General features: G+C 47.4%; 10 protein-coding genes across 10 annotated transcripts; 5 read left to right on the plus strand and 5 right to left on the minus strand.

The window, feature by feature from the left end:
- Window positions 1-136: 136 nt before the first annotated feature.
- Bathy13g00780 (unknown protein) lies at window positions 137-1,171 on the plus strand (the record flags this gene model as incomplete). Its single annotated transcript, XM_007509449.1, has 1 exon — window positions 137-1,171. One exon carries the CDS (start codon window positions 137-139, stop codon window positions 1,169-1,171), a length of 1,035 nt encoding a protein of 344 aa, XP_007509511.1.
- Window positions 1,172-1,259: 88 nt separating this feature from the next.
- Bathy13g00790 (4-alpha-glucanotransferase) lies at window positions 1,260-4,889 on the minus strand (the record flags this gene model as incomplete). The annotated part of the gene is made up of 1 exon (XM_007509545.1): window positions 1,260-4,889. The coding sequence occupies one exon, from the start codon at window positions 4,887-4,889 to the stop codon at window positions 1,260-1,262; it is 3,630 nt and encodes a 1,209-aa protein (XP_007509607.1).
- A 133-nt stretch (window positions 4,890-5,022) lies between these two features.
- On the plus strand, window positions 5,023-7,473 carry Bathy13g00800 (GTP-binding protein EngA; the record flags this gene model as incomplete). The annotated part of the gene is made up of 1 exon (XM_007509321.1): window positions 5,023-7,473. One exon carries the CDS (start codon window positions 5,023-5,025, stop codon window positions 7,471-7,473), a length of 2,451 nt encoding a protein of 816 aa, XP_007509383.1.
- A 231-nt stretch (window positions 7,474-7,704) lies between these two features.
- Window positions 7,705-8,016, minus strand: Bathy13g00810 (histone H4; the record flags this gene model as incomplete). The annotated part of the gene is made up of 1 exon (XM_007509372.1): window positions 7,705-8,016. One exon carries the CDS (start codon window positions 8,014-8,016, stop codon window positions 7,705-7,707), a length of 312 nt encoding a protein of 103 aa, XP_007509434.1.
- A 705-nt stretch (window positions 8,017-8,721) lies between these two features.
- On the plus strand, window positions 8,722-9,132 carry Bathy13g00820 (histone H3; the record flags this gene model as incomplete). Its single annotated transcript, XM_007509396.1, has 1 exon — window positions 8,722-9,132. One exon carries the CDS (start codon window positions 8,722-8,724, stop codon window positions 9,130-9,132), a length of 411 nt encoding a protein of 136 aa, XP_007509458.1.
- Window positions 9,133-9,311: 179 nt separating this feature from the next.
- Bathy13g00830 (predicted protein) lies at window positions 9,312-11,021 on the minus strand (the record flags this gene model as incomplete). Its single annotated transcript, XM_007509407.1, has 1 exon — window positions 9,312-11,021. The coding sequence occupies one exon, from the start codon at window positions 11,019-11,021 to the stop codon at window positions 9,312-9,314; it is 1,710 nt and encodes a 569-aa protein (XP_007509469.1).
- Window positions 11,022-11,130: 109 nt separating this feature from the next.
- Bathy13g00840 (predicted protein) lies at window positions 11,131-11,895 on the plus strand (the record flags this gene model as incomplete). Its single annotated transcript, XM_007509501.1, has 1 exon — window positions 11,131-11,895. The coding sequence occupies one exon, from the start codon at window positions 11,131-11,133 to the stop codon at window positions 11,893-11,895; it is 765 nt and encodes a 254-aa protein (XP_007509563.1).
- A 167-nt stretch (window positions 11,896-12,062) lies between these two features.
- Window positions 12,063-12,830, minus strand: Bathy13g00850 (unknown protein; the record flags this gene model as incomplete). The annotated part of the gene is made up of 1 exon (XM_007509329.1): window positions 12,063-12,830. One exon carries the CDS (start codon window positions 12,828-12,830, stop codon window positions 12,063-12,065), a length of 768 nt encoding a protein of 255 aa, XP_007509391.1.
- Window positions 12,831-13,072: 242 nt separating this feature from the next.
- Window positions 13,073-13,465, plus strand: Bathy13g00860 (predicted protein; the record flags this gene model as incomplete). The annotated part of the gene is made up of 1 exon (XM_007509462.1): window positions 13,073-13,465. The coding sequence occupies one exon, from the start codon at window positions 13,073-13,075 to the stop codon at window positions 13,463-13,465; it is 393 nt and encodes a 130-aa protein (XP_007509524.1).
- A 171-nt stretch (window positions 13,466-13,636) lies between these two features.
- Bathy13g00870 (xaa-Pro dipeptidase) lies at window positions 13,637-15,337 on the minus strand (the record flags this gene model as incomplete). Its single annotated transcript, XM_007509371.1, has 1 exon — window positions 13,637-15,337. One exon carries the CDS (start codon window positions 15,335-15,337, stop codon window positions 13,637-13,639), a length of 1,701 nt encoding a protein of 566 aa, XP_007509433.1.
- Window positions 15,338-15,454: the final 117 nt, after the last annotated feature.

The following is a 15,454-nucleotide window of genomic DNA, read 5'->3' on the forward strand; positions in this document are numbered from 1 at the left end:
CGCGCGCTCTCATCTCCTAAAAATCTCGCAAATCATCCTCCTCTCGTCGAAGCAAAAGTAGTTAACAGAGTGTTCATTTTTTCAACTTTTTCTCATTTCTGAAAAAATCTCACTTTCAACCACCCCACCACAAAAAATGTCTCTCGTATCTTCTCGATTAGTCTCCTTGGCTTTGTTCAAAAAGTACAAAACCGGGACGACGACGACGACGACGACGAATTTGCCAATCGTCAGAGCGGAGAGTAGTAGCAGTAGTAGTAGTAGTTATTATTCTTCTTCTCAAAAGTCAGGGTGGTCTTCTTCGACCATCCGATGCGAGAAGATTACGAACGCTATCGATGTGTTCACGTTTGAAGCAGACAACAAAGATAAAAGAAGAAACAAAGACGTGATCGTAATATTCGCGTGGTTTGGAAGCGATAAAAAGCACGTGAGAAAGTACGCGCAAATGTACGAGAACAGACGAATGGGCGAGAAAGTCATCGTGGTCGCACCGCCGGCGTTGGCATCCTTGTCGCCGAATATGACGACACAAATTGCAAACGACTTCCTGACAGGATTTTTCGAGGAAGAAGCGATAGAGGGAGTGCACGTGCACTCGTTCTCCAACGGGGGTTTTTTGTTCGCCGGGAACTTGTTCCATCACGCCAGCGATGTGAAGAAGAGAGAGGATGATTGTTCTGTGAATGCACAGTTGGCGAAGAAATTCAAGATGAAGATCAAATCGGTGACTTTAGATTGCGCGCCGGCGAAGTTGAGCGCGGAGGTGATTTCGCGAGCGTTCGCATCGGTATTGTTAGGGAGTAGGGTGGAAGATATATACGATAACAATACTTCAAAAGAAGGAGAGAGTAGTATCATCGGTGGTTTGATGAAATCTGCTTTGGATAACTTGGCGAACACGTTGTTATCAGATGAGAACTTGCAAAGAAAAATAAACAACGCGTATGCCGCATGGGAGACCGCTTTAGATGTCAACATTCCGCTGAAGATGCTCTTTTCCGAGAGCGATAAGTTGGTTCCCGTGAATGAAGTGCAAGAGTTTGCGCAACGACAAAGGGACAGAGGGAACGCCGCCGTTTATACGAAATCTTGGGAGAACGTGCCACACTGTGAGATTGGACGTTGGCATCAGGATGAATACGTAAGAGCGTTGTTTGAGGAGAAGTAGAGTTTAATTAGAAATTAGCACGCGCATTAGTACGTCTAGGGTATATACACACATAGTATATACAAGTCTATTCATTTACTAATCTATTTCATTTCGGGACGTTTCTGCCGCTCTCAAAGACCATCTTCTTGAGCTCACCCGTTAACTGTTCGTTCTTTTTCATGTCTTCCAAATTCGTATGAAACCGAAATCTCCAATAATGACGCGAATTCGTCGGATCGTTGATGGTCTCTTCCTTCGGGTCGCGTTCGTTTATGTAATTTGTGTCCATGGCTAAAACATCCGCGAGCGCAAATATCGCCAACGCGCTGGGCGACTCTAAGTGTTGCTTGATGACTGCGCGCATGGTTTCCGTCGTGCATCGCTTCGGCGTCGTCGAGATATCTTGACCGAGAATTTGCGAGTAGTACTTTTTGCGTCGATTCTCGTCTTCTTCGAACCAGGCACGAAAAGTTGTCGTGTCGTGACAGGAAGGAGAGCACACGGTATCGTACGGGTATCTGCTCGGAATACCGAATTCGCTGTTGTTGTTCTCGCCTTGCTCAGGCGCCGGCATCCGTTGAATGCGCAAACCCAAAATGCCTAAATTTTGCATCTCTCCGGGAACAAAATCGGGAACCAATCCCAAGTCTTCGCCACATACGAGCATGTTTGTCGAGTTTGTAATCGCAGGTATCGTCGTGTGCGCGTTTTGGGTCCACAAGAATCGTTGCCTCGTCGTATAATGTTCATGACTGATTCGAGAAAGTGCGCTGCGTTGCCAGCACTCGAGCTTTTGAAACAGTCGAGTTCGTTCCATATCAAACCTTGGATAAAACGCATCCTTATCAAACATCGCAACGCTGTGAACACCCTCGGTAGCGCTTGGATCGTACGCCGATCTCAAGAGACAGACGTTTCTGGTGAGTTCGAGTAAACCGTTCTTAATTTCGTTCGTTTCGGCGACGAGCCAATCCGGCGATCCTTCTCGAATTTTCAACTGCTCGCACTTTAAAATTTGAACCTCCGTGGAATACTCAGGTTTGAACGTCCAATACTTGTTTTGCAACCGTTTGGTGAAGGAGAGATCTCCACCACCACCACCAATTATACCAGCTCTGTTGACATTTGAATCGCTAGAGTTCGAGAAGAGCTCGTTTTCATCGAAAAATCGAGCGGCAACTTCCGCCGCTCTCGCGCCGAAAAAGAATTCCAAGTCAGACGCATCTGCTCTAGGAATCGTCAATCGATCGATGTCCCAAAGACCGACCGCTTCGAGCTCTTGCCTTGATATCGGGACAGATGGGCGAAAGCGACCCATGATACCAGACTCGCAGTGCGCCGGCAGTTCCCATATGCGAAAGAACCCCAAGATATGATCCACGCGAACGAGCGAAAAGTATTTCTCCATCGAGCGTAATCTCGAACGCCACCAACTGTAATTTCCATCCCGTTTCATCTGTTCCCAATCGTAGGTTGGAAACTTCCAATTTTGACCGTTCTTATCGAACGCATCGGGAGGTGCGCCCGTATTTGTATAGAAACGGAACAGTTCTGGTTTTCTCCACACGTCCACAGAACGTTTATCGACACCAATCGGTAAATCGCCTTTAAGTGCGATGCCAAACTGTTTCAAATACGTCGAGGCTTCTTTCAGTTGCATGTGCAAACGCCACTGCAAATAGTACACGAAGTGCACACCTTCAGAATAAATAGGAGATGTTTCCGGATCGGTTAATTTTTCGATCAATTTATCGTCGCACTTCGCGAGGTGACCCCACAGCCAATGCTCCGTGGTTTGAAAAATTTCAGCCAACGCGCAAAACACCGCGTACGGTTTCAACCACTCCTGGTTTTCGCTCACGAACCTCTCGAACGACTCAATTAAAGCTTTCTTACTGTTACTACTCACACCCGCGCTACTTTTACTCGCACTACCTAACCCGTTCGCATAACTACCACTTTCCGTCGTAGGCATCGATGCGAGAAAGCGCTTGTGTAATTTTCGAGCGACAAACATTTTCACTCGAAGCGTCTCTTCGTAGTCGACGTCTTTCAGCTCTTGAAGCTCGCGACGTTTCGCCTCGATAAATTTTGTCATCTCTTCGCTTCCAGGGAAGTTCAACTCCTCCTGATCGAGCTCAGTCACGCGCAAATACATCGGGTGTAAAGCGTGAACGGATAGCGAACTGTACGGATAGGAATCCCACCACATCCCGTGCACTCTCGTGTCGTTGACTGGGAGCAACTGTAAAATCCGAAATCCAGATTCGCGACAGAAATCCGCCATCAATTTGAGATCTGAAAATTCACCGCAACCGAGGGACTTTGAGGATCGTAAAGAGAAGACTGGCACCGCAACACCCGCACAACGAAAAGCTTTCGCATGCGCAAAGTGTCCGTCGGACGCGACGATACATTTTGGTGGCTCATACGACGAAGATGTCGACGTCTTCTTTTTGGTCGGCGTCGCGCGGTGCCTCGTCGGTGTTTTCTCTGCGTCTTCCTCGCCGTCGTCGTTTATTTCCGTCGACGTTCCCTCGATTTCCCCACCCTCACGATTGTTGTTATTGTTATTATTGTTATTGTTTCTGTTTTTTCTATGCAGCTCTTCGTCGAATTGGCGTTTTTTCAAGTCCCAATCGATACCGATAGTTCTCTTACATTCTTCGCTTTCGATGACTTGCTCGATATCGTCGTCCCAAATTTCGTACTTATATCTCACGGGAAGTTCGCTCGAAGCGCACGCGACTTCCAAGTGCCAACAATATCCATTATTGTTGTCGTTACTACTCGAAGTGTTGTTCCTATCTTTAACGGTATGTTCTGAAGCATCGCTGGACGCAGGAGACAACACTTCGAAGCACTCGTCGTTTCCCATTCGCATCGCTCGCGAGCGATCCCACTTCCCGAGCGATTGACAACTTCCCGTCACTCTCACGGAGACTTTACTCCCCGGTCGTTTACTTGGCATTCGCATCGCTTTCACTTGAAATCGCAAAACTACCACGCGTAAACTCGCGTCGCCGTTCGCATCATTCTTCTTCCCGGACAAAATGCCGCTTCGCAAAAATTCGCACGGCTGAGGCTTCACGACCGCGGCGGCGTGCGTCGCTCCTCCTTGTCCTCCCGCTAACACTTTATCCAAAACCACCTCGGCGAATCTTCTCTTTGAAAACAGCGTCTCTGCGTGGTTTTTCCTTTCAAAAGTATCCGTAAACTCCACCACGTTCTCGCCGTTCCCGGTTAAAGCTCGCGACGTCTGCCGTTCTAGTTTTGCTATTCGAATAGGTGCGTCCCATAATATCACCGACCCGTGCGAATCCACCACCGCGTACCTGTATTCGAACGGTTCGTCCCATCGCATGGTTTTCGTCGCCGTCCACAACAGTTCGTCTCCTCCTTCGCGTTCCTCTTCTCCTGAATCTTCTTCTCCTGAATCTTCTTCATCATCTTCGAAACTTTCTTCCTCTTCTTTTTCATCCGCGTTATTCTTCGTCTTCTTCGTCTTCGTCTTCACGGTATTTAAAACGATGTGTTCGCAGCTCATCCACGCCCCTTTCGTCGCGTCGTACTCTCCCATCGCTTGCGATTTCCCGCACACCACCACGTTCTCTCCCCATTTGGTATAAAACTTCACGCGGAATTTAAACGTGATTTCTTTTCTCAATTTTCGTACCATTTTTTCATCATCATCATCATTTTCGTCGTCGTCGTCATCTAAAGTCATCGACGCCATCTGTCCTCGAATTTGAAGAGGACTACCGTGAGTATTACGAGTAGTACCCCCGTCGTCGTGTTCGTTACCTTTACGCGTTTTTGCGCTCATATGTCTTTTTTCTTCTCTGAACAGAAGTAGTTTAGAGAAAGTAATGAATGCGACAGATGAGAAAATTTTTTGTGTTGTTTGTTGGTACAAAAAAAGGCGGGAAAAAGGACTTGAGCCACTTTTTGCACTTTTCTGCCGCCCCATCGATTTTAAGAAGACAAACTTCACAATACTAATAATACTACGTAATACTAGTATATTCTCAAACGCTCACACACATATATATAATATATCGTTAAAAAGAGTATTCGCTCTTCGCGCGCTTCTCTCTTCTCGCTTCTCATCAGGGAGTGGTGGTAGTCGTGCGAGAAGCGAAAAAAAAGCGACGACGATTCAGACGAGACTCCAAAAATCATTAAAGCGCGGTGTGGCGGCGAGTTTTTTCTTTCCAATGACGAGTTGTAAGATGTCTTCTCTTATTCGAGTCTTTTCTCCCTCGACGACGACGACGACGGGTACGACGGGTACGAGAGCGCCACTTTCGCCGCGCTTGAACTCCTTTTTCGCGGGAAGGCGGCGGTCTTTGGCTTTTTCTTCTTCTTCTTCGTCTTCTTCTCGCGCGTTCTCCTCCGCCGGTGTCACCAATAATGGAGCGGCGGCGACCAACGACCGAGCAGGAGGAGGCACCAACGCGAAGGAAGGAGAAAACTTCTTTGATGAAAAGAAGGAGGAGAAGAAGACAAAGAAGACGCCTAAAACGAAGACCAACGTGATCGATTCGAGCAAAGCCGTCATCGAAATCTCCTCCAAGGAGCAAAAAGAGTTGGACCGAGAGGCGGCGAAGTTTGCCTCCTCTTGGGCGAAGGAGTTGGCGAAAGCCTCGGCGGAAAGCATGGAACAGTTGGAACTGACAAAGACGGTGAGCGATTCGGAATTCGACGACGAGGAGGAGGAGGAAGAAAAGGAAAAAGGTGTTCCAGAGGACGATCAAAAAACGAGACGACGCCGGACGAGGAGAGATTGGGGGACGATTCCGCAAGAGTTGTTGCCGAAAGTCGCCGTCGTCGGTCGACCAAACGTAGGGAAGTCTGCGTTGTTTAATCGATTGACGGGGACGAAAAGAGCGATCGTTTTTGACGAACCAGGGGTCACGAGAGATCGAATGTACGTGAGAGCGTTTTGGGGAGATCACGAGTTTATGCTCGTAGATACGGGTGGGTTGGAAAACTTACCCGGAGACCCGAACGCGGCGCCTTCGATCGATAGAATTGGAGGCGTTGAAATTTTACCAGGGATGATTGAAGCGCAAGCGGCAGAAGCGGTGAGAGAGGCGGATGTTTTAATCTTTGTCACGGACGGTCAATCCGGATTGACTGCCGCGGATAAAGAGATTTTTAGATGGTTGAGAAAGCATCACGCGGATATTCCAGTGCATCTAGCGGTGAATAAGTGCGAATCGAGCACGAGAGGCGAAGAGATGGTTTTGGATTTCTGGCAGTTGTCCTCAAAAAGCGTGGCGCCGATTGGCGTTTCGGCGATTAGCGGCACGGGAACCGGGGAACTGTTGGACGCAGTTTGCGAAAGCTTACCGGAACCACCGACGATGGAGGAACAAATATCTATCGCGGAAGAAAATAAGGAGAAAGAGGATAAAGAGTTACCTATTCAAGTCGCCATCGTTGGACGACCAAACGTCGGGAAGAGTTCTTTACTGAACGGCTTAGCCGGAACTCCGAGGTCGATCGTGTCTGATTTTTCTGGAACAACTCGAGATACGATCGATACGGATGTAGTCGATAAGAATCATCCGGATAGAGAGTTTACGTTGATCGATACGGCGGGTATTCGAAGACGAACGCAAATTAAAAGGGACTCAAAAAGTATCAAAGGCGAGGAGAAAAAATTTGGTTTAGAGCAACAATCCATCGGGAGAGCTTTACAAGCGATGAAACGCGCCGATGTTGTCGTTCTAGTCATCGACGCGACGGAAGGCGCGACGCAGCAGGACTTCGTTTTAGCCGAAAGAGCCGTGCAAGAGGGATGTGCGCTCGTTTTGTGTTGCAACAAGTGGGATTTAGTGGACAAAGATACGTACACGATGAACTCGTACACGGACGACTTGCGCTCGAAGTTGCGAGTGTTTGAGTGGGCGAGTATTATTTACACAAGCGCGTTAACTGGGCAGAGAATTACTAAGATTTTAGACGCTTCCTACGAGGCTTCCGTGATACACAAGAAACGGTTAACGACGGCGACGTTAAACGCCGTCGTCCAAGAGGCGACGTTGTGGAAGGCGCCGCCGGCCAAGGCGAACAAGAAGGGCCGAATCTATTACACCACGCAAGCGGCTATTCGACCTCCGACGTTTGTGTTTTTTTGCAACGACCCAAAACTGTTCTCGGATACGTACAAGAGATTCATGGAAAGACAGTTGAGGAAAAATATTGGATTCGATGGGACACCTATTCGCTTGTTGTGGCGCGGGAAAAGCAAAGGTGGGGGCCTCGCCAACGCCACTGGAGGCAACGCGAAGCCTTCCTCGAAATCGTCGTAAATTTGATTTGACCAAATTATATAGATAGTTTTGCGCGTTGATATGTTATTAATAAAAATGAGTTGTGCGTTGTATACAGTAGCACGCGTGTGTGTGCTTAATGATGATATCTTATGTACGTTTATGATGGTGAAGATAAGAATCTTCATTTTGTTTGTTTTGTTCTCTTTTTCCACGAGGGAAAAGAGGGACGAATTTTTCTCTTTGAAAAGAAAACGACTTTTAACGCGCTTAACCGCCGAAGCCGTACAAGGTCTTGCCTTGTCTCTTCAACGCGTAGACGACATCCATGGCGGTGACCGTCTTTCTTCTGGCGTGTTCGGTGTACGTCACCGCATCACGGATAACGTTTTCCAAGAACACCTTCAAGACACCTCTGGTTTCTTCGTAGATTAAACCAGAGATTCTCTTGACGCCACCACGTCTCGCCAAACGACGGATCGCCGGCTTCGTGATGCCTTGGATGTTGTCTCTCAACACCTTGCGGTGTCTTTTGGCGCCACCTTTACCTAAACCTTTACCACCTTTACCTCTGCCGGACATTGTGAATATGTGTTATATTTGTTTTTAAATGACGATTTGAACGGACGTTTTCGTTTTGTTTTTCGTGTTTTTTTGTGTTTTTTGCCTGTTTTGTAGGGGTTACTTCTCAGTTTTGCTATAAAGAGTGCATTTGATGCATCAAAACGAGCGTTTGAGAAGGTCGCGAGTGAAAAAGCTACGAAGACGAAATTCAATCAACGACAAGAAAATACAACAAAAAGAACAACCTCGATCCTTATCACTTGGAACGCGTATCACGTTTTAAAAGAAATAATTATACAATATAACTCCTCGTAACCATCTATCATCCCTATATCTATCGCATCAGAACTTTTTAGCTTTTCATTTGCTCTCCGAGTTCCTCGAGCGTCGAATACGTGCGACTAGTTGTGCATGTACAACCCTAAATGATAGTGTGCAAAGTGCACCTTTTTTTCGCAAATGCTCGAAAATGCAAGACCTTAAATATTCGGCGACATTAAGCGCGCTGAAAGGTACGTTACTGTTCACGGATTTGATCGCGCGTGAACTTGTTCGATAGATATTTAACATATCTGTGTCTTTGAGAAGTTTTGATTCATATGAATCAGTGATACATCTGATGTCGTACAAAACGTTAAATCTTGATTTCTAACCTTCTTTTGTTTTCGAATGGTTCAAATGAATCGTTGACACGAAAGAAAACCTCATTATAAATCAAACACAATGGCTCGTACCAAACAAACTGCTCGTAAATCCACCGGTGGCAAAGCCCCGAGAAAGCAACTCGCGACTAAGGCCGCGCGCAAATCCGCGCCGGCGACTGGTGGCGTCAAGAAGCCGCACAGATACCGCCCGGGTACCGTCGCGTTGAGAGAAATCCGAAAGTACCAAAAGTCCACGGAATTGCTCATCCGAAAGTTGCCGTTCCAACGTTTGGTCAGAGAAATCGCCCAAGATTTCAAGACTGACTTGCGATTCCAATCCTCCGCGGTCTTGGCGTTGCAAGAAGCGTCCGAAGCGTACTTGGTTGGCTTGTTCGAAGACACCAACTTGTGCGCGATCCACGCCAAGAGAGTCACCATCATGCCGAAGGATGTCCAGTTGGCGAGAAGAATCAGAGGCGAACGCGCTTAAGAAGTTTGTCTTCTAAGGGCGAGTTTCTAAACTCAAAACAAACAAAAAATGGAAAGTATTCTTTCCACCATCATAAACACGCATAAGATTTCTCATCATCATTACATTACGTTACATAGTACACGCGCAAACACACTCTTTAACTTTAAAAGAGCACATTCTTTCCTTGCAAAAAAAAATCAAAAGAACACCTGCTCGCCGCTCATAAACGCGAGCCAGACGAGGGCACCGACGACGTACGTCGCAGACGTCATGTACATGACGTTCGACCACCCGCTCTCCACCGAACGCGAAAGAATCCAACCGACGACGTACGTGCCTACCATACCGGCGATAGACCCGGCCGTGTTCGCGACGCCGTGAATAGTGCTCGCATATTTCGGTCCAATCTCCGCAAAGTTGACGAGGAAACCGGATTGAGAAAATGCCGTGCACCCAACGGCGACGGTTAACGTCGTTAAAGCAAACCCGGGCGTGATTGCGAAACCTTTCAGACCTAAGACGAGCAAACATAAAGCTGGACCTAAAAAGCCGACGGATTGAATGAACTTGCGAGTGGTCGCCGTGGAGACTTTCCACTCGGAAAGCATTCTATCGGCTAAAATGCCCGCAAATACGCCGCTTACCGCCATGGTAGCCCATGGTAACGCGGAGAACCACGAACTCGTCGCTAAATTGAGTTTTACGACGTCGTTGAAATACTTGGGCATCCACGCCAACAGAATGAAAAAGCCAAAGTTGTTGACAAAATTGGCGACGACGCACGCCCAAGTGGCTGGATGCGACAGTAACATCTTCCACGGTGTTGTCTTTTTCTCCACTCCTGTTACTACTACTACTTCATCATCTATTTCTTTCCCACTACTACTACTACTGCTTTCACTGCTACTGCTCCGAAGATGATCAACAATCGCCCCGCCGTCTTCGATAAATTTCAACTCCTCCTCGCCGACCCTTTCGTTCGCTCGAGGGTAACTCGTCGCGCGCGCGTTCCAAACGGCCGCCCACGCGACGCCAATCGCACCAAACACGTAAAAAGGACCAGCTATTCCAAACCTCGACATCAACAACGGCGCGACTAACAAACCAATCATCGATCCACTTTGAAACCCACCCATACAAAAACTCACGGCTCTCGACCGTTCGAATTTTGGCACCCACCGCGAGGCCACGTTGTTCATGCACGGCAACGCCACCCCTTCGCCTAAACCCATCACAACGCGACACAAGCACAATAAAGGAATAGATTTCGTCGACGCCGCCAACGGCGTCACCATCGTCGCCAACGACCAAACCAATAAACCTCCCAACAACACTCGCGCTCCGCCTATTTTATCCGCCAGAACTCCTCCGAATATCGGCGTCAACGCGTACCCGAACAAGAAAGACGACTGGATTAAACCCAAAACTTTAACGTCCCAGCCGTTCATTTTAGACATGGGTAAACCGACGATGGACATGATCACTCGGTCCGCGTTGCACAAGAGTAACGCCAGCGCGACTAAGGATAAAATCGTAAACCGATAGTTCTTGTTGTTTTTCTTAGCTTCGTTTCCTCCTCCTCCTCCCTGTGGTGGCTTTGTCGCGGAGACTTTTGCCAACAACCGCGAGTAAGCTCTCCGACGACATAAACGACGAGGAGGAAACATACACTTCTTCGATAAAGAAGAAGACAACAAAGAAGAGTCGAATAATAGTACGCCACCTCTGCATCTGCTACTTTTAGTATTGCTTTTACTCTTGCTGCTCTTTAGGATAAAAGTCGACGACGATGATGATGAAGACGCCGCCGTCGTCGTCGGCCGACGACTCTTTTTGAGCACCTTTAAGGCGTTGTTGGTGGTAGTAGGAATGTTGTTGCTGATGATGATGGTGCTCGTCGTCGTCATTCTTTACCCCTCTCCTAAAGTGCGTTTATCTTCGTGTCTCTTTCTTCTCGCGCTTTTTCCCCGTATCTCTTTTTTCTTCTTTCCACAAGAAACCATCTTCACAACAAAGATGGCAATCATAAGAGAAGACGACGAGGACGACGACGACGACGAGAACAATGATAACAGTGCTGAAGGTAGTACTAATAAAATAGCGGACGAGTTGGAAACCATCGCGATGGAGCAAAAGCAATCGAAACAAGCAGAGCTTCTGAGAGAATTGGAAGAGGAGTTGTTGAAACGGGAAAACGTCTCTCAAACGCACTCGTTGGAGGAAGAGGAACAATCGAAACAGTTTAGGATTCAGATGGCAAAATTAGCCGCGCAAGGGAACATGGGATTGAGCAAAGACAAAGGTGGGGAGATGAGCGCGTTATCACCGGAGGAGTGCGGAGGAACGACGGAGAAGTATTCGTGGACGCAAACAGAAACGGAGATTAGTATTCACATTCCGCTGGAGTCGTTCGAAGTGAAAGGGAAGGAGTGTAAAATCGAGATCAAACGGAAGACTTTGGACGCGAAGATACGAGATGCGATTGTTTTTAGCGAAGGAACGAAGAACAACAGACTCTTTGCGGACGTGAACGTGGACGAGAGCACGTGGGAAATCGACTCGGATGAAAAGTTAAAAACAAAGACGCTGACGGTGACGCTCGCGAAAGCGAAGAGGACGATGGCGAATAAGCACTGGTCGTACGTCTGTGAAAATGAACCAAAGATTGACGTGGAGAGATTCGGACCACCAGTGGTTGGAGTGAATGAGAGGAATCCGATGGATATGGAGTTAATGGGTCAGATGTTTGAGCAAATGAAAACTTCGTCCGAGGCGGCGTAATTGTAGAAAAATTTTAACGTAATAGTAGCATAATAATGCTTTTCTAGCTTAATAGCGCGTTTGCATCTTGGTACGTGTGTCTAATATCTATCTACACCACTACTACTACTACTAAGACTACTAAGAATATTTTAACTAATGTACACACACACACTTCATATCGTAAACTACGTTTTCTTGAGCCGCCGGTTCGTCGACGACCAAAGCGTAAAATCTTCCCTCCATAAAAAAGCCGCGAACGGTTTCCCGATCAAAAGTCCGAAAGCTACCATCGCGACGCACAACGCAATCGCTGGAATCGAATGTATCGGTATTAACCCGAAGAAGAAACACTCCTCTAGCGTCAAGTTAAACGTAACCCCTTCTTGTGGGAACTGTCTGTATCCTTTCGTAGGGACGACGTTTGAGGAGTCCACGGAGACTCTCGCGTACGCTCTTCTTTTGGAGGAGGAAGAAGAGGAGAAGAACAGACGAGTCGTTCCTTCGTTACTATTACTCTCATCGTAATTCGATACTTTAAACGCTATTTTCTCCACGTCCAGTAACTTCCGACTACGGCGACGTAAACGACTTTCACTCTCTTCTTCCTCTCCTTTTCCTTCTCCTCCTTCTAATAAAACAATCGAAAATTTCCCGGGCGTCTTGGCCGAATAACTCGCCCTTAACTCGTACCTCTTGTCCACTTCCAGATCCTCCAAGATGTACAGGTTACCGTTAACGTCGTCGTACTTTACGAATTGATCGTACAAGTGCCTTTTTGCCGGCGTTATTGTTAAGGAGACGATTGGTTTTCCATTCTCGTCGATGTCCCCGACGTTCTTCTCGACATCAAAAACGGAAGAAGAAGAAGACAAAGAAGAAGACAAAGAGGAAGAAGAAGTCAAGAAGAAGAAAACGAGAACACTGATAAAAGTCAAAAACGTTCTCAAAATCATCGCTGAGTTCGTGGGTAACAAAAATAACCCCACGTGTCTCCTCTTCTTCCCGTCGTTCTCTCTTTTTCTCTCTCTTTGTTCTGGAGGAGTTTGTTAACGAGAACATTTGAGAATTTCCCCGCACGCACGAACTTCTTTAGAGTAAGTCACAACAAGACACGCGTTGAGCACAACACACAAACAACAACAACAACAACAACAACAACAACAACAACAACTTTGACGTCGATTGATTTCTTAGTATGCCGCGAGAAAACCCAGCGACGTGTCGCGACGTCCAGTGCCCCGACCACGTCTTGAAAGCCATCTACTCCCAACAACACATCGTCGAAGTTTCGGAGAGCGACGAGTCGCACTCGAAACGAGTCGTCATCGACGACGAGTTGAGACGAAAGAAACTGGAAGAGTACGACGAAAACTTGAAGAAATGGTGGGAAGAATACGCGGCGAGAAAGAACAGCGAGGACGAGGAACACGTGTGCGACTCTCTGTTGTACGACTTTTCGCACCTGCCGAGGACGACGCCGGCGCCGAACTTTTTGGAAGATCGAGTCGTGAAGACGTTGGGCGCGAAGGAAGTCGTGCACAAGACGACGACAGAGGCGACGGGGACCCAAACGACGACGGGGAAATAGATGCACGCGCAGATTAGAGCAGAGAAGAGAACAGAAAACAAAGAACAACAGAAGAGAGAGAGAGAGACGCAAAACACTGAAAGGAGAACAACAGAAATGTAATTTTACTACGCTAGAGACTACCATACTTGTACAACAACAACAACAACAACGTTAGTACTTAACTACTCATTAAGGCCAAACGAGTTCGCCGCTCATGACTCTTTCGATGTCCTCGGTTTCTCTCGGAACGTTCGTCCAACTTTTACATCCGGTTTTGGTGACGACTAAGTTATCCTCTATTCGTACCCCGCCAAATCCTCGGAACTTTTTATCGATGGTATCGAAATTTATGCACTTCTTGACGTTTTCGCTCATGTTGACGTCGTCTATGAGCGCGTCGACGAAGTAGCACCCGGGTTCGACCGTCATGACGTTATTTTCCTCGAGCGCTTTCGCGGTTCGACAGGATTTCAAGCCTGGTTTTAAAATTCGATCTCGAGAATTTCGTAAACCGTAACCGCCGACGTCGTGCGTGTCGATGCCGAGTAAATGCCCCAAACCGTGCGGCATGAAAACCGCGCACACTCTGTTTTCGAGCATTTCTTCCATGCTCGAGCTCTCGTTGAGGACGTTTAACTTTTGGAGCATGGATAAAATACTTCGTTCCGCGAGCAGGTGCAAGTCAGTCCAAACTGCGCCAGGCTTAATGTTTGCCAGAACGTCCTTGTGCGCTTGCAAAACGCCGTCGTAGAAAATCTTTTGGTCGGAGGTAAATTTTCCACTCACCGGGACGGTCGTCGTGATATCTGCGCACATGCAATGGTACTCACCTCCCATATCCATCAGAACTAATTCTCCCGATTTACATTCTTTATCGTTCGGCGCGCCGGAGTGGCCGTAGTGAAGTACAGCCGCGTTGTTTCCACTCGCGCAGATTGACGGGTAACTGCTGAATCTCATTCCGCCTTGGTTATAAATGTGGTGTAAAAACGCCGCCTCCAGTTGATACTCCATAGTTCCCGGCTGTAAACTTTTAATCGCGGCGACGTGCGCTTGAGAGGAAATTTTCGAAGCGTATTCCAAAACTTCCTGTTCTCTTTTTGTTTTCAACGTTCGCAACAGCGTAATCTCTTCGAACAAGATGGATTCGTCTATTTCTACTTTAGACGAAGAAGGAACGTTCGCTTTCAACGTCGGCAAACCCGAATCCGTATTCGTTCCGCTCAACACGTGCACGAGCGCCGTAACTCCTTCCTCCTCTAAATACGCCTCTAACTCGTCCGCATATCGCACCTCTTCTATTTTATATTTTGACGCTAACTCCTCGTTCGAGAGCGGTTTCCCCATCCAAACGACGTACTCGTCCGGTAACCGAGGGACGAACAATATTGCTTTCTTTTTCTCCACGTCGAGCGCTCCGAAACAATCGCTCTCGCGACAGCCAAACATCCAGTGAAAATACGACTCTTGTCTGAACAAAGGTTCGTTGTCCGTGCCGTATCTCTGCGTTTGCTTCCCGGATTCCACCAAGACGAGGTTACGTTCCTTCTTGGTCTTCTTCTTCTCCGCGTTGATTTTCTCTTCCATCGCCTGCGCCAATCGCAATCGATTCTCTCGGTGAAGTTCAAAGTCGACGCGTAAGGTATCGCGACCCATTTGGAATGATGATGACGACGACGTTGTCATCGCTTTCGTGTTGTTACGACGACGACGACGACTGGCGACGTCGACGACGAGGAGAGGTGTTGTTGCAGAAGACGTGGCGAGGAGCATCCAACTTTTCCTTTTGAGGAAAAGAGGGAGTTTCATCCATAAAACTCTCTCGATGTAGCTTTCATCTCGTATAGCTTTTTTAGAAGTAACCCCTTTGAAATGCTCGTTTTGATGCATCGAATGCACTCTTTATAGCAAAACTGAGAAGTAACCCCTACAAAACAGACAAAAAAACACAAAAAAACACGAAAAACAAAACGAAAACGTCCGTCAATCGTCATTTAAAAACAAATA

Source organism: Bathycoccus prasinos, assembly GCF_002220235.1.
Source record: "Bathycoccus prasinos genomic : Chromosome_13".
NCBI lineage: Eukaryota > Viridiplantae > Chlorophyta > Mamiellophyceae > Mamiellales > Bathycoccaceae > Bathycoccus > Bathycoccus prasinos.